At 41.1% G+C, this 16,070-nt stretch overlaps 1 protein-coding gene across 3 annotated transcripts in view; it reads right to left on the bottom strand.

The window, feature by feature from the left end:
- LOC140477431 (uncharacterized) overlaps positions 1-11,209 on the bottom strand; it is a 50,079-nt gene extending 38,870 nt beyond the window's left edge. For 2 of the 3 annotated variants that reach the window (XM_072571326.1, XM_072571325.1), the window contains exons 1-4: positions 11,131-11,209; positions 10,847-10,907; positions 6,295-6,390; positions 5,984-6,062 (exon numbers count right to left, since the gene is read on the bottom strand). In XM_072571326.1, coding sequence (XP_072427427.1) covers positions 5,984-6,062; positions 6,295-6,390; positions 10,847-10,907; positions 11,131-11,152 — 258 coding nt within the window. In that variant the 5' untranslated portion in view covers positions 11,153-11,209. Of the gene's footprint in view, positions 1-5,983; positions 6,063-6,294; positions 6,391-10,846; positions 10,908-11,130 lie in introns of those variants that run through there. The other variant, XM_072571327.1, reaches the window with a different exon arrangement.
- Between the last annotated feature and the right edge of the window lie 4,861 nt (positions 11,210-16,070).

The raw sequence follows: 16,070 nt of genomic DNA, 5'->3' as shown, positions 1-16,070 counted from the left end.
AACTTTCCAAACATAGACTGGGACTGCCATAGTGTTAAGGGTTTCGATGGAGGGGAAGTTGTTAAGTGTGTACAAGACAATTTTCTGATTCAGTATGTGGATGTAGCTACTAGAGAAGGTATAAAACTTGACCTACTCTTGGGGAAATAAGGCAGGGCTGGTGACTGAGGTGTCAGTGGGAGAGCACTTTGGGGCCAGCGACCATAATTCTATTAGTGTTAAAATAGTGAAGGAAAATGATAAACCAGATCAAAAAGCTCTAAATTGGAGGAAGGCTAATTTTGATGGTATGAGGTGGAAACTTTCAAAAGCTGATTGGGGGCAGACATTCACAGGTAAAGGGACGGGGCTAGAAAATGTAAAGTCTTCAGAAATGAGACGAGAGTCCAGAGATAATATATTCCTGATAGGGTGAAAGGCTGTAGGTGTAGGGAATGTTGGATGACTAAAGAAATTGAGGGTTTGGTTAAGAAAAAGAAGGAAGCATATGTCAGGTATAGACAAGATAAATCGAATGAATCCTTAGAAGAGTATAAAGGCAGTAGGAGTATACTTAAGAGGGAAATCCGAAGGGCAAAAAGGAGATATGAGATAGCTTTGGCAAATAGAGTTAAGGAGAATCCAAAGGGGTTTTACATATACATTAAGGACAAAGGGGTAACTAGGGAAAGAATAGAGCTTCTAAAAGGCAAGGCAGCCTTTGTGTGGAGCCACAGGAGATGGGGAGATATGAAAACAAGTATTTTGCATCAGTGTTTACTGTGGAAAAGGACATGGAAGATATAAAATGTAGGGAAACAGATGGTGGCATCTTGGAAAATGTCCTTTTTACAGAGGAGGAAGTGCTGGGCATCTTGAGATGCATATAAGTGGATAAATCCTCAGGTTCTGATCAGGTGCACCCTAAAACTCTGTGAAAAGCTAGCGAAGTGATTGCTGGGCCCCTTGCTGAGAAATTTGTGTCATCGATAGTCACAGGTGAGGTGCCGGAAGACTGGAGGTTGGCTAAAATGGTGCCACTGTTTAAGAAGGGAGTTAAGGACAAGCCAGGGAACTATAAACTAATGAGCCTGATGTCAGTGGTGGGCAAGTTGTTGGAGGGAATCCTGAGGGACAGGATGTACATGTATTGGAAAGGCAAGGACTGATTAGGGATAGTCAACATGGCTTTGTGCTTGAGAAATCATGTCTCACAAACTTGATCGAGTTTTTTGAAGAAATAACAAAGAGGATGGATGAGGGCAGAGCAGTAGATATGATCTATGTAGACTTCAGTAAGGCATTCAACAAGGTTCCCCATGGAAGACTGGTTAGCAAGGTTAGATCTCATGGAATACAGGGAGAACTAGCCATTTGTATACAGAACTGGCTCAAAGGTAGAAGACAGAGGGTGGTGGTGGAGGATTGTTTTTCAGACTGGAAGCCTGTGACCAGTGGAGTGCCACAAGAATTGGTGCTGGGTCCACTACTTTTTGTCATTTTTATAAATGATTTAGATGTGAGCATAAGAGATATAGTTAGTAAGTTTGCAGATGGCACCAAATTTGGAGGTATAGTGGACAGTGAAGAAGGTTACCTCAGACTACAACGGGATACTGATCTGTTGGGCCAATAGGATGAGAAGTGACAGACGGAGTTTAATTTAGATAAATGCAAGGTGCTGCATTTTGGGAAAGCAAATCTTAGCAGATCTTATGCACTTAATGGTAAGGTCCTGGGGAGTGTTGCTGAACAAAGAGACCTTGGAGTAGGGGTTCCTAGATCCTTGAAAATAGAGTCGAACATAGATAGGACAGTGAAGGAGGTGTTTGGTACGCTTTCCTTCATTGGTCAGAGTTCTGGGTACAAGAGTTGGGAGGTCATGTTGTGGCTGGACAGGTCACTGGTTCAGCCACTTTTGAAATATTGGATGCAATTCTGGTCTCCTTCCGATCGGAAGGATGTTGTGAACTTAAAAGAGTTCAGAAAAGATATACAAGGATGTTGCCAAGGTTTGAGGATTTGAGCTATAGACAGAGGTTGAATAGGCTGCGGCTGTTTTCCCTGGAGAGTCAAAGGCTGAGGGGTGACCTTATAGAGGTTTATAAAATGATGAGGGGCATGGATAGGATCAATAGATAAAGTCTATTCAACTGGGGTGGGGGAGTCCAGAACTAGAGGGCATAGGTTTAGGGTGAGAAGGGAAAGACATAAAAGAGAACTAAGGGTGACTTTTTTCACACAGAGGGTAGTACGTGTGCAGAATGAGCTGCCAGAGCAAGTGGTGGTGGCTCGTACTATTGCAACATTTAAAAGGCATCTGGATGGGTATATGAATAGAAAGGATTTGGAGGGATATGGGCTGGGTAATGGCAGGTGGGACTAGATTGGGTTGGAATAACTGGTCAGCATGGACGAGTTAGACCGAAGGGTCTGTTTCCGTGCTGTACATCTCTATGACTCTAACTGCAATAGGCCGTTTAGTATGCTCCGCCATTCAATGAGCTAATGGCTGCTCTGATAATCCTCAACTCCACTATCCTACCTTTCCCCAGATTCTATCTTCTGAGAAAAGAAACATGAACAAAGAACAATATGCCACTTGTCCCTTTGAGTCTGTTCCACCACTCAAAAAGATAATGGGTGATCGGATTTTAACTCTACATTCCCAAACCCCCTTTCCCATCTACGCTTTACCATAATCCCCTTGGCCCCCTTTGTAAATGTCATCTCCCCTTCCCCAGGTCTGCAGCTCCCAGCCTCTCAGAATAGCTTACCAAGTGTCTCCCTTACCACCCCATCCCACAAAAACCCTTTTCCCTTAGTTTCTGATAACAGCGCTGACGGATTGACTGACAGCCACCACCTTGACAGTCTCGATGAGAAGTGCTGAAATCCCAATTACATTAACCTGAAGCCCCACTGGCCACTATGAAGCTTTAGGACTGATTGTCACCCCCTTTCCAACCACTATGGTATGGACCATAGCAATCTCCTGAACTCATTTGGGAGTTTCTAGATGGACGCTCCATGGACTTCAGCAAGGACTACTCCCTTAAGATATGGTTACTTGTTTCCTCAAAGAATGCTAGTAACTTTGTTAGGCATTATTTTCCCTCATGAAGTAATTCTGTCTCTGCTTTATTGTATTCTGTATGTTAGGTAATTGTGGTCATGATGCTCCAAAAACTAAAAGCCCTTACAGTTCCTCACTCCCTACCCCTTCTCCATGACATGTGTGCTAAACCATACCCACACTCATCTCCAATTACCCCTTCTGCCTCCTGTGCAAAGTTAGCACCAACTTGCACCCTCCCCGACTCCTCATCTTCACATCACCTTCACCTTTTCACTCTCCATGCCAACACACCTACCAACCACAATGAACGAACCTCAAGAGCCATGATGAGATTAAAACTACTACAAACTTTACTCATTTAAAAACAAACTTAATATATATAGGTAATATTTAACCCATCAGTAAACATGAATGTAAATTTTAAAAGTCCAGGGCAATAAATTCATCATTTACATTACCATTAAAAGTGTTGTGCAGCACAGTTAACAAATAAAACCTTTTACTGTCTTTTTGGTTCAAAAGCAGAACTAGAGAATGAGAAAAGTCCAGGCTTTGAGAGCTGAACATCACAGAATGGAGTGGTGACCATGGTTGAGCTAAGAATTTGGGTTTAAACTAGTAGAAAACTTACATTTTCACCTCTGATAGGACATACTTTGAGCTGCCTGTGGTGGAAGTAAGGGTTAGAATTGGTTTGCTTTCCACCCTACCTTGTGCAATAATTCTTGCTGTGGGTAGGTGGGGAGTAAGAAGAAAGCAACTAATGGGATTTGATATCCAGTTTAGTCCCAGTGAGTCAACCATACTCCCATCATTCAGTCAACCAACTCCTAGCTTATCACTCACCCACCCAGCTCCCCAGGCAGTCAATGACTCACACAATCAGCCTGCCCCTGCAGTCATTGACTTGCTCATCCACACTACCTACTCCCAAATACTTACACAGACAGTCTCCAGTCACTCACTGACTCACTATTTGCCCCCTGCCCCTGAATAACTCTTTGCTAGTCTGGTCACTGACTCATTCTCTGCCATCCTCCATTAACTAACTCACCCTCTGTCTGCTCCTGCCCCATGTTTTTGCAGCAGGCCTGATGGAATAAGACCCCCTTCCAAAAGACTATTAAGGCACAGGTCACCCCACATTTACAGTCTCTGTATTTTCCCAGAGAATGTGTGCTCTCCTCTCCTGCAAAGAGAGAAAACAGAACTATGAGTGTTAGTTAATAGCTTATGTGAATGGAGAGAAGGACATTTGTCGAGGATAACTGGAGAGCCATGGCTGTAAGAGGACAACAGAATGATGCAGTCTTAGCTGCTCAGATGGGGATTTGTGAAAATCCCTGGAGAGAAGCATGCAAATTTAAGGTGCTTTGTTCTGAAGGGTGTTGTGCAGGTGAATGCTGTGTAAGTCAGAGTTTGGGGTTTGGTATTTCATGCTTCTTCTAAGGTTCCAAAAGCTATGTCTCCAGGTTATAATGACCGTACATGTGCTGCTCACTTCCTCAGATACTTCATTCACACAGGCTTGGCTGGCGAGTTTGTCCTCTTCTTCCTACAATTAGGAAAGATCACTTCACTGCAGCTCCTCAGGTCCCAAAGCAGAATCTACAGGGAAGACTGAGACCAAGAGGGCAGTTTCCCCATCTTCTAGCCATCCCAGTGGTTGCTGGCTCAAAACATTCAAACCACAACAGGTCCCTTTAACTATAAATCCTTCCTTTGTAAAATCTGCAGCACGAGCCGACCGAACCTCTTTGATTGATCAGGTAATCTTTACGCAACATGCTAACATCCTGATTTCTGTTTAAGGGCCACATCATAGCTCGTAAGTTATTTCAGTGGGTTCCTGACTCACTAATAGTCCCTTTCAGCAAGGATAAAGGGTTGAAAATGCCATCCAGTAAATCTCAAACACAATAAAAACTGTAATAATAGAAAAAAGGGATACAAATTCAAACTGTCTGAAGGCAAATTTACATTTGATGTTGTAAAGTTTGTTTTTAGATAAATCACTATTAACACTGGGAAAACTGGAACAAAGCCCTGCAAGTATCAATCATTTGTATTCTCTAAATATAGGTAACTTTTCCCTGGACAATATAAATAGGATTATCAAAGGCTGTTGTAACAGTTTGTTACTATCTTAGCAAAACATGTTATGTTTTAAATATTAAAGCGATAATGTACTGATAACTAGCAAGTAAAACATGAATCAAATTACTAATCTGAAGTCATGCATTTAACTTTCAACAGCCACAGTGTTGACATTTCTAAATCAGCCATTACTAAAGCTAGAGGTGCATACAAATTAGTAAGAATCTGTGAAGAGCAAATAAATGAGTGTTTCAGGTGCCAACCCCTTGTTACTACTGCACTTGCCTTGCTGAAATGTTCAGTGCTTTGTTGGATCAAGTAGAAAAATGTTGTATTTTGTCTCGCACCCAGAAGTAGAGGAGTTTCTACAGCTCCTCTAATAATTCAGTGGGAAAATTTGCTGTTTACAGGCAAGTAGGGTGCCTGGTTCACTGTCTTGCCTGTGCTCCCCTGTCTGTGAGGGTGTTACAATTGACTGGTATTCCTAGATTGGAAGAGGGTATTTAAAAAAACTCAAGTTCTCATTACCAATTATTATCTGAAGATCTCAGTGTCAACATTCATTAATGATGGAATTAGATTTGACTGAATGTTTCCCCTGGTTAAATACCTACATACAAGTTATCCCAGAGAACTACTAGCACCTGTGAAATTGCATGGAAATATGCATTATCTTCAGGAAGACAGGAAGGAAGTACAGCAAGATATGGAAGAAACAGAAAAAATTAAAACCAATACCAGAAGGTACAGATGACAAAATTCATTAATGTTTTTTTCATATTTTGTACAATTAAATTTAAAATGTGATTAGATAAGTACAGTTACTACCTTCATTTCTGACAGCATCTTCTCAGCCTTGTAGGTGATTTTTGGTGGAATACTTGCAGCTTGCTTAGCCTGATCCCGTGTTAATATTTATAATCAAGGAATACACCCTTTATAGGTAGTACTGACATAACACAGAACTTTACTATCTACAATTGAATTATCACGAGTGGATTAAAATTATTTCCATTTTTTTTTGCCAACAATGAAGCATGAGACACGTATCATTATACACCTCTTTTATATACATTCCGTGCTATATTCTCTATGACTCTATAATAGTTAATTTTTTGTTCTTTTAATCAAAAGGATATAGAAAGTTTGTTTCTAGTTCCAAAAGACAAACTTGCTGCTGAAGATTCTTTATATACTCAGTTTCAATTGAAGACAATGGCTCTGTTATCCATGTTCTAAAATAGAAGTTAAGTTGAGAAGGTAGAAACCAGTAATGTGCATTATGCATGATATCTCACCAAAAGGAAGCCTAATCATGCAAGCATTTACCATATTCCTACCTATTTTTCAACAAAGTTCCATCACTGATTAAGACCAACCAAATGAAAGCCTTTGTACTGGGCTAATCTTCTAAGATGAGAAAGTGAGGACTGCAGATGCTGGAGATCAGAGCTGAAAATGTGTTGCTGGAAAAGCACAGCAGGTCAGGCAGCATCCAAGGAACAGGAGAATCGACGTTTCGGGCATAAGCTCTTCTTCAGATTCCTGAAGAAGGGCTTATGCCCGAAACGTCGATTCTCCTGTTCCTTGGATGCTGCCTGACCTGCTGCGCTTTTCCAGCAACACATTTTCAGCTCTAATCTTCTAAGATCCCTTAGGCTTTTTTTTTGCTCAATACCCATCATCCTAGTATTGAAATCAAATACTTTTGTTGCAACCAGTGGCTGAAGTAACAGGTTCAAGTAAAATGAGGGAAAAGCAGAAGCTTTCAGATGAAGACTGAAAACCAGAAGCAAATGAGCAGACATATTAAATATCGTGACATATGGAATTTGGACACTTGAAATTTTACTTACTAAATAAAAAGACAAACAAAAACCTTCTGAATTAGTCCATTGGGTTCTTATATATTGTGATATCAAAATTCTTCGCATCCATTATAAAATATTTACCAATACAACCTTGTTATTATCGTATATATAAAAGTTTCTAAACTTATTGTATATTGTTACTTGGTTTATTTTATTATATTCCATAGCTCATTAGTGAAGCCACAGTACAATAAGCATTTGACCTGCTGCTCAGAACATATCCTAGCTAAATATAGTGACAATAACATCAGTTGACTGTTATGCTCACTATGTGATCAGATATTGGATATTTAATGGGCATTCCAGTCTGTAGCATGAAAATCTATATAAACACAAAGGCTGGATTTTGACTCCCATTAGAGGTGTTAATTGGATTGTGAAATGCTCAACTGCAATTTACCAGCAGAGAAAAAAAGAAGGTTTTGCACTCAAGACCTACAATAAAGGTCATGTGAAAATTGTGTGGTGTCAGGAGGGCAGAAAAAAAAATTTTCTCTGCCGTCCTGACACTACGCAACTTTCACATGGCCTTTTTTGTAGGTCTTGAGTGCAAAACCTTCTTGAGTGCAAAACACAATGCATCGCCGAGGTCAGGGTTTCCATTGTGAGGACTGAATTGTATATCGTCCTGCACATAATTATATCTGTGTTGGTGTGGGTTTTGGAAGATCTTAAAAAGAAACCTGCTTTCAGAGGAAGTCTGGTAAAGAATCAAGAACAAGTAGGAAGGTTAAGCATAAACATTTTTCCATCTTCAAACTATTAAATGCTGAATTGTAACATAGATGTATTTTTAATGCAGTGGTTCATTGTAGGGTTCTATCCTGCAAAGATAAATTAATTAAACTAATCTGCACCATGTAAGTGTTGAGATGTTTCACAGTACTTTTTCCATTGAAGACAGTGCAATGAAGTATTTCCACAAAATGTGCAAAATTAGTTGGTAAATTATCCTGGACATGTTTAGCACAAGGATATAAATGGACAGGTGGCTTTGATTGTTAATAAACAATCCCTTTGAAAGGTAGAAATAAACGAAGTAGCTGTTCTCCTCAATTTATTGATAGGAAATCTGCTTTGAAATGGAGAGGACATCTTTTATTTCCATTTCAAGCTTTTGCAGTCCCAACCATGTACTGAAGGGTGTGGCCATTATGAATGCTTGGATAAGTTACAAAAGCCTAGCAACTCAAGTCTGTTGACACAGCTGAGGGGAACAGTTTTACAAATCTATAATAACATGTTCAGTTTTTCAGTGGTTTCAGGTTACCTGAATGTTTGCTTACATAATTTAATGGCACTTAAAGAATTAATACTGTCCCCCAATGTAAACATTTTTCACAGAATCAATTGCATACTTTGAGTTTTATTACTTTGTCTCAGACTTAGTTCAAGTTACACCTGGACTTAAAATAATGGATGGGTTACTCTTCGGACGGTCAATGTGAAGTTGTTGGGCTGAAGGGCCTGTTTCCACACTGTAGAGAATCTAATCTAATCTAATTCCCATTCCCGCTGCCTATTATTGAGAATTGTACATAGGATACTGAATGAATGGCTATGAAGGATCTATGGAAAGGGATGGGGAATCTGATTGGCATGGAGATAAAGATCAGGGCGAACATAGGATTTAGGCAAACATGAAACAATGTTGAAAGATGGACTGCTGCATCAAAATGCACGCACAATCACACACCCCACACCCCACCCATGCATCCTCAAACCCAGCAGAATTCTTTCTGGGCTGTGATTTACATGGAGTTTATGTAACAGAGAGGTCTATCACATAGTATGATGAAGGTCAAATAGAAACAGAGAAAAAGTAATGGCTACTACCCATTTTAACTATTAAATACCTCAAAAGGACATAATTCTTTCTAAATCTTTGATTGTTTCTTACTAAGTTACTGAATCACAAATAAGAATTAAGAATTCATGGGAATAACTGCTTATGGGACAGAAGTATACACTGATCAAGCTACTAATACAGTGTCACTATAATTCAAATCTTGCTAAAACCAAGATGTATTTGACAGGGAACACATTGTTTTCCATATTGTATATTCAGTGTTTTTCAACATATATATACACACATACATACATACACATTTCATATAGATGTTATTATATGTATGGCTTCGATATGACTTATACCTTCCACAATTATTTAACAAGTAAAGGAACTATCCAATGTCATAATATGCTATAGAAACATAAAATGTTGGAGCAAATCAACAGTTCTGGCAACATCTGTTGAGAGAAAGAGAGACAAAAAAAACATAGCTGACATCTGATATGACTCTTCTTCACCCAAAGCTCCAAACATGCCTTCCAAGTGAACAGCATTTACTTGTACTTCTTTCAATCTCTTCTACCATGTTCACTGCTCACAATTGGTCATATTTAGTTTGAGGAGACCTGATGTAGACAGGGTGGTTCAGTCTATAAAAATGACTGAAATGACTATCAAAAATCCTAATTAATTTATGTTGTACAATTTTCAAAGCTGTAATATGGTTCAAATATTGTGGACTTCAGTATGGCATGGTATCTTACCATACGGCTATATATAGGTTTGTGATTTCTTAATCAAGTGGCCTTCATGGTCCATACCTCATGTTTAAAAGAAAGATGTATTTTCATTTATAAAGTGCTTTTCACAACAACAAAACATCCAAACATGCTCTACGGCCAAAGAATTACTATTTTGAACTCTGTAATGGTTGTAACGTGAAATTACAAAAGATCAGAAATTCTATTTTTAAAGTGATTACTAAATAGATATTTGTTTTTTTACACAACCAAATGACCACTTGGGGGCTAATGGATTTATTTTTTTTCCTTTTCTCTAGACTTTTATTCACATGAAGCGTGTTCAAGTGACAGCTGTATTAGTTTTATTTCCACATCCACTTCAAAGCATTTCTATTGCTAATACAATGACTCTATGACATGGCTTGTGAGGTCTGTTTTTAATCGAGGAATATAGTTAGTGGGGTCATGAATGGGAAGAAGGAGAAAAGGCATCGGATTATGGAGGGTCATGGGGAAATATGAGGTGAATGCGCAGTGATCTTTTGAGGGTCTAACATTTATTATACAACTATGTGTAAATGAAATATGTAAATCAGTAAATGAAGGCAGGCATTTTGCCATATGCTCAATTCCACTGCCATCACAGAAACGTGATGAATCCCTGGAAGCACTTTGTTTATTCTGACCCCATCACAACAAATAAAAATGATTGGTTGGGGCCCTTTTAAAAGTCATGTATTGCCAAGAAAATGCCAAACGAACTCCCTTTCCCTCCACAAATGCTTTCTGACCTCAATATTTCGAGCATTTTCTTCTCTTATTTCCAATATCCAGTATCTGCATTTTGCTCAAGACAGGCAAAACAGTGTAGTGATTTAAAAACAAGGTGCACCTTAGCCAAGAGGAAAAAAGTGAGGACTGCAGATGCTGGAGATCAGAGCTGAAAATGTGTTGCTGGAAAAGCGCAGCAGGTCAGGCAGCATCCAAGGATTCCTGAAGAAGGGCTCATGCCCGAAACGTCGATTCTCCTGCTCCTTGGATGCTGCCTGACCTGCTGCACTCCTGCCTGACCTGCATTTTCAGCCCTCCTTAACCAAGAGACAGGTCAGCGAATCATGAACTGGGCTCATGTTAAGTTAGAGTTCGGGATGAACTCAGTTAAGTTTGTGGAGAGACGTCAGCCAGGAAGAGAAGCGTTAGTGCATTCAGAAAAATGGAATTTAAAACGGAGTTGAAATTTTTCAGCATTATTTAACATTTGTCCCCACTTGATCTGATCTTTTACCTGAAATTAAGTGGCGGACTGTCTCTCTTCAAAGATTTCCCACTGGAGCTTCTCAACTTTTCTAGAAAGGAAGAGACAAATCAACTTTCCAAAAAAAAAACACATTTTACACTATAACATTTCACCGTTGCGCTGGAGGTTTCGCCTGAAGGAAGCGTTGGGTCCAATTAATAGAAACCAGGCAAGACTACACCATGATTGCATCCAGATAAAACTAACAAACAAACAGGTTAAAACTATTCCCAGACATTCAGACAAACATTTGCAGAAATATTTGTAGTTACCAGAGGATCGATATTCCGACATTTCACTATTTCACTCAGGTTTAAACCCCGTGCTGAGGCGAGGGTCCCTACAACTTGGTCCTGCAGCGCGGCCACCGGTTACTACAGCAACTGACCCGCCCCCTTCCCCCAACTACCTCACTTCCTGGATACGGCTGAGCCCGCCGGAAGTGACGCGAGCCATTGCCTATGGAAGGGAGTGGAGAGCTCAGTCGTTGATGTCTAAGTTGCTGCCGCTGTCGCTGATGGGGGGATTGAGTGCTCCAAGGTGGGAAATTGTGTTTTAAACGTCGGCGATCACTGAAAGCAGTTACAACTGGCTGCAGTTAATTCCTGCAGTGTGTACCAACTCCAAGACGTTATGTAGAAATTCGCCCAAGGCCCTCAGGCAGCGATTGCCCAGTCCCAGTACCGCCCCCTCCCCACCCCCTAACCCCATTACCCCCCTCCCCCCCTAACCCCCCTCCCCCCCTAACCCCCCTCCCCCCTATCCCCCATTCCCCCCTATCCCCCATCTCCCTCCCCCCTATCCCCATCCCCCTCCTTCCTCTCCCCATCCCCCTCCTTCCTCTCCCCCTCCCCCCCTTCTCCCCCTCCTCCTCCTCCCCCCCTCCTCCTCCCCCCCTCCTCCTCTTCCCCCCCCCCCCTCCCCCCCCCCCTCCCCCCCCCCCTCCCCCCCCCCTCTCCCCCCCCCCCTCTTCCCCCCCCCCCCCCCCCTCGGATGCTGCCTGGACCTGCTGTGATTTTCCAGCTCCACTTTAATGTAGACTCTGATCTCTAGCATCTGCAGTCCTCACTTTTTCCTGCCCGATCTCAGGACCACTTCCGTCTACATAATGTTGCCTCTCTTGTCCAAAATGTAGATACTGGAAATCTGAAATAAGAGCAGAAATTGCTGGAAATATTGAGGTCAGAAAGCATCTGTGGAGGGAAGCGGCGTTAATTTGTAATTTTCTTGGCAATATATATCTTTAGAAGGGCCCCAACCCACCCATTCATTTGGTGTGAATGGATGAGGATGGGCAAGCTGCTCCTGGGGATTCTTCACATTTTGATGATGGTAATGGAGTTGGGCATATGGTATGGCAAGATAAAATGCCTGCTTTCATTTACTGTGACATTACATAGTTGTATAATAAATGTCAGACTCTCAAATGCTCACTACCCATTCACCTCACATGTTTCCTCATGCCCTTCCAGAATCTCATGCCTTTTCTCCTGCCCATTCATGATTCCACCACATCTAGAAGAACAAGGGCTGTAGAGGTTGAAGTAAGATGGTGGCGGTGTTGCAAAGCAGCTTGTGGCTTCCTCTGCCCAGAGCTTGTTTATGCCATCTGCATTTTACTTTGTTCTCTGCTTTTTGTTAATGTTTCACTTACTATCTTACCTTTTTAAAAAAAAATTGGCAGAAGGTATCTTCTCCTGGCCCAGGCCAAGCAAAGAGGAAGCTTCCAGCCTGATGTTGCAGTCTTAGTCAGGTTTGGCGGTCTTATTGGTGTGGAGGGTCTTCTTCGATGGCAGCTTCCGGGTATTCCAGCATTTGTCATTTCAATCAATTTCCCCCAAACTGAAATTGATCTGAGATGAACTCTATCTTAATTTTTACTTTTCTTATCAGTGACTTCTGTCATCAATGTAGGTGCCAAGGTATGGCAACTTATGGAACATTTCACTGTTTCTTGTTTGTAAAAAACATGTGACAGTAAATTGCTATTCCATTCTCTATTGTGTTCTCATCCATGGGAGCACCATCACCTGCCATTTCCTCCTCCAAGCCACTCATCATCCTAACTTAGAAATATATTGCTATTCATTCACTTGGAATACTGTGTGCAATTCTGGTCTTCCCTGCTGTAGGAAGGATGTTTGAAACTTGAAAAGGTTCAGAAAGATTTACTAGGATATTGCCAGGGTCGGAGCTATAGGGCGAGGCTGTAACGGCTGGAGCTATTTTCTTTGGAGTGTTGGAGGCTAACGGGAGACTTTATAGAGGTTTATAAAATTATGAGGGACATGGATACGGTTAATAGACAAGGTATTTTTCTCCAGGGCATAGGTTTAAGGCAAGAGGGGAGAGATTTAAAAGGGGTCCAAGGGGCAACTTTTTCACACAGAGGGTGGTGCGTGTATTGAATGAGATGTCAGAGGAAGTGATGGAGGCTGATACCCATCTAGGTTCCTTTTAGATGTTGTAATTGTATGTGAATAAGAAGGTTTTAGATATGGGCCAAATGCTGGCAAATGGGACTAGATTTATTTTGGACTGAAAGGTCTGCTTCCATGCTGTACATCTCTATGAGGTTGTCACTGGGCCAGATTCCTGGAATTTCCTCCCTAAGGGAATTGTGGGTCAATCTACAGCACATAGGCATGTGTGGCTCTAGAAGGCTGCAAACCACCACCTTCTCAAAGGCAACTAAGGATGGGCACATATACTGGCCAGGAGAAAGGGAGGACTGCAGATGTTGGAATCAGAGTTGAGCATGTGATACACCACCTGAGGAGCAGGAGAATTCCTGATGAAGGGAGTATGCGCGTAACGTTGATTCTCCTGCTCCTGGGATACAGCCTGACCTGCTGTGCTTTTCCAGCACCACGTTCATAAATACTGGCCAGTCAGTGATGCTCAGATCCCACAAGAACATTGAAAAAGATCCCAGCAGTTTTACAAGGAACAATAATGCCAGTACAGTAAAGCTGCAGCTGATCCTTAATCATGCTCCATAGTGCCACTGCCATAGCAGATGGCGAGGGTTTAATGTTTGCCTAAGTAGATTTAGACAATCATTTAACTTGCAGCTTGTGAAAGTCTACATTGCAGGATCCTGACTAATGGTAGCATTCACACATGGAGGCAATTTTCACTGTAGGTGACAATGAATGTGACCCCAGTGCGAAGCAAACTGCTTGCATGTTTCCAGTTGGGTCAGGTTTATTGCACTTGATGCTGTTACGTTTGCTCTGCAGAACTAAGTAAAAGGGGAATGTTGAAGTCAAAAGAAAATCCTGCAAATAAACAGCAGATCAGGCAATCTCTGTGTGCAGAGAAACAGTTAACATTTCAGGCAACCTGAAATGCTAAAACAAAAAAAAGTTGAAAAGCAGCAGAACGTCAGTCACTGGACTCAAAATGTTAACTCTGCTTTCTCTCCACAGATGCTGCCAGACCTGCTGAGTTTCTCCAGCAATTTCTGTTCTTGTTTCATATTTCCAGCATCTACAGTTCTTTGTTTTATTCTAACCTGAAATGCTGGTTCTGTTTCTTCTCAGAGATGCTCTTTGTGCTACCATTTTCTGTTACTCCAGGAAATTGAAAACTACTTACAAAACTGCAGCACCAACAAAGCACAAGAAGCTTAATACCATCTTGAACATAGCAGCCTGTGTGCTTGGCTACTCAGCCACCACCTTAGACATTCACTCCCTCCACCAGTGGCACAGTGCTTTGATGTCAACAAACTATGAAGAAACCCATCATTTTAAAGATCACTTGAAGTTTACCTGGTGCTACACAAGCACTCCATCGTAATTTGGATTAGCGTCACAACAATCCGATTTGTATATAGTAAATGGACTGCTTATATTTTGCCTTAAAGCGCATCTTTGCTAATTACCTAACACTTTCCAAAAGCATAGCAGACTGAGCATCAGTGGGAACAGGTTATCCAGTGATATATTGCAGTTTACATTGTGCTGCTGCCTTATTCCCATTTTCCAAAAAAAACTATCAGCATGATAATTTCAACAGTCAACAATAGCAATAATAGCTTTTGTATATAAAGCAGTTCAATATTTTAATTGTCCAAAATAGCCTCACTTCAGCTTTATAAAACAAAGCTAACACTGAGATATGTAAGTAAAAATGACAGGCAACCAAAACCTTGGTTTATAGAAATAGTTTTTATGGGAGTGCCTTAAAGGAGACAGCAAAAGCAGTGATCTAGGGATGGATTTTGTGAGCTTAAGCTTTAGACACTAATGCGACACAAGTAAACAAGAAGCGGAAGGCAGAGCGAGTTGAACAAAATGGGTGATGCACTAGTCTAAAAGGCTCTAGGGGAAAGAAACAAACTATAGGCAATGTTGCAATCTGGAGTGTATGTTTTCATATTCCAAAATACTTCCAGCCATCTCACTTCAAATGTATAATTGAGTTGTTTGTGAACTACAACTGATCTACGTCATTTTTGGACATTTCTGTCAGTCCTTTGGCAGCAGTGGGGTTTCCTCTGCTGACCCTTACCCAAGGAGCCTTAAATGCTGGAGTTGAGATCTTTTCAATGGGTAGTACGAGGATGCAGTGGGTTTCATTGAAGTCCAAAGAGTTTTTTTTACAATCTTTGCCTTTCACTGTCTCCCTTCAGAATCCTTATTCTAGAAGGGCTTTCAAAAATCCTCAAAATTTGGAACTGGCCATTGTCCACTGCATTGAGGTCTTTCAGTGGCTTTAAGGAAGAAAATTCCCAGAGAAATCCAAGAGTTGTTTTCCAACACATAGCTTATGGTTCTGCTGTGCCCCCCAAAATCCCCTTCCCACTGCCACTGAACAATAAATGTCTGGTCTAAATGAAAGATAGATTGGGATTTATGTCATCATCTCCAGAAATGTGGAGCTAGAATTTCTAGCTTGTTGTCTGAAATATCTGCCAATAAACTAAATCTGGCAAGGATTTCGCATAATCCATCACAGTGGATGTGTTGGCACTCTCCCATGTTTAGGACATATTGGCCATCATTACAAGAGAGTTGGATCTCTGCCACATCCATATAAGGTAAGTTATGTTGTGGGATGGTGAAGCTGATTTTGCATTGGAGGTCAGTATGTTCAGCAAGGCAAATTCAGCTTTTTCTAATTGGAAGGTAATTAGTAGAGAACTCCTGGAGAGGTAGGGAACTCTGACCTTGCTAACAAGGTTGGGTTTCTTCAAATGGTTGTT

Source organism: Chiloscyllium punctatum, chromosome 5 (genome assembly GCF_047496795.1).
Source record: "Chiloscyllium punctatum isolate Juve2018m chromosome 5, sChiPun1.3, whole genome shotgun sequence".
Taxonomy (NCBI): Eukaryota; Metazoa; Chordata; class Chondrichthyes; order Orectolobiformes; family Hemiscylliidae; genus Chiloscyllium; species Chiloscyllium punctatum.
This window is presented reverse-complemented; position numbering and strand designations above follow the sequence as displayed.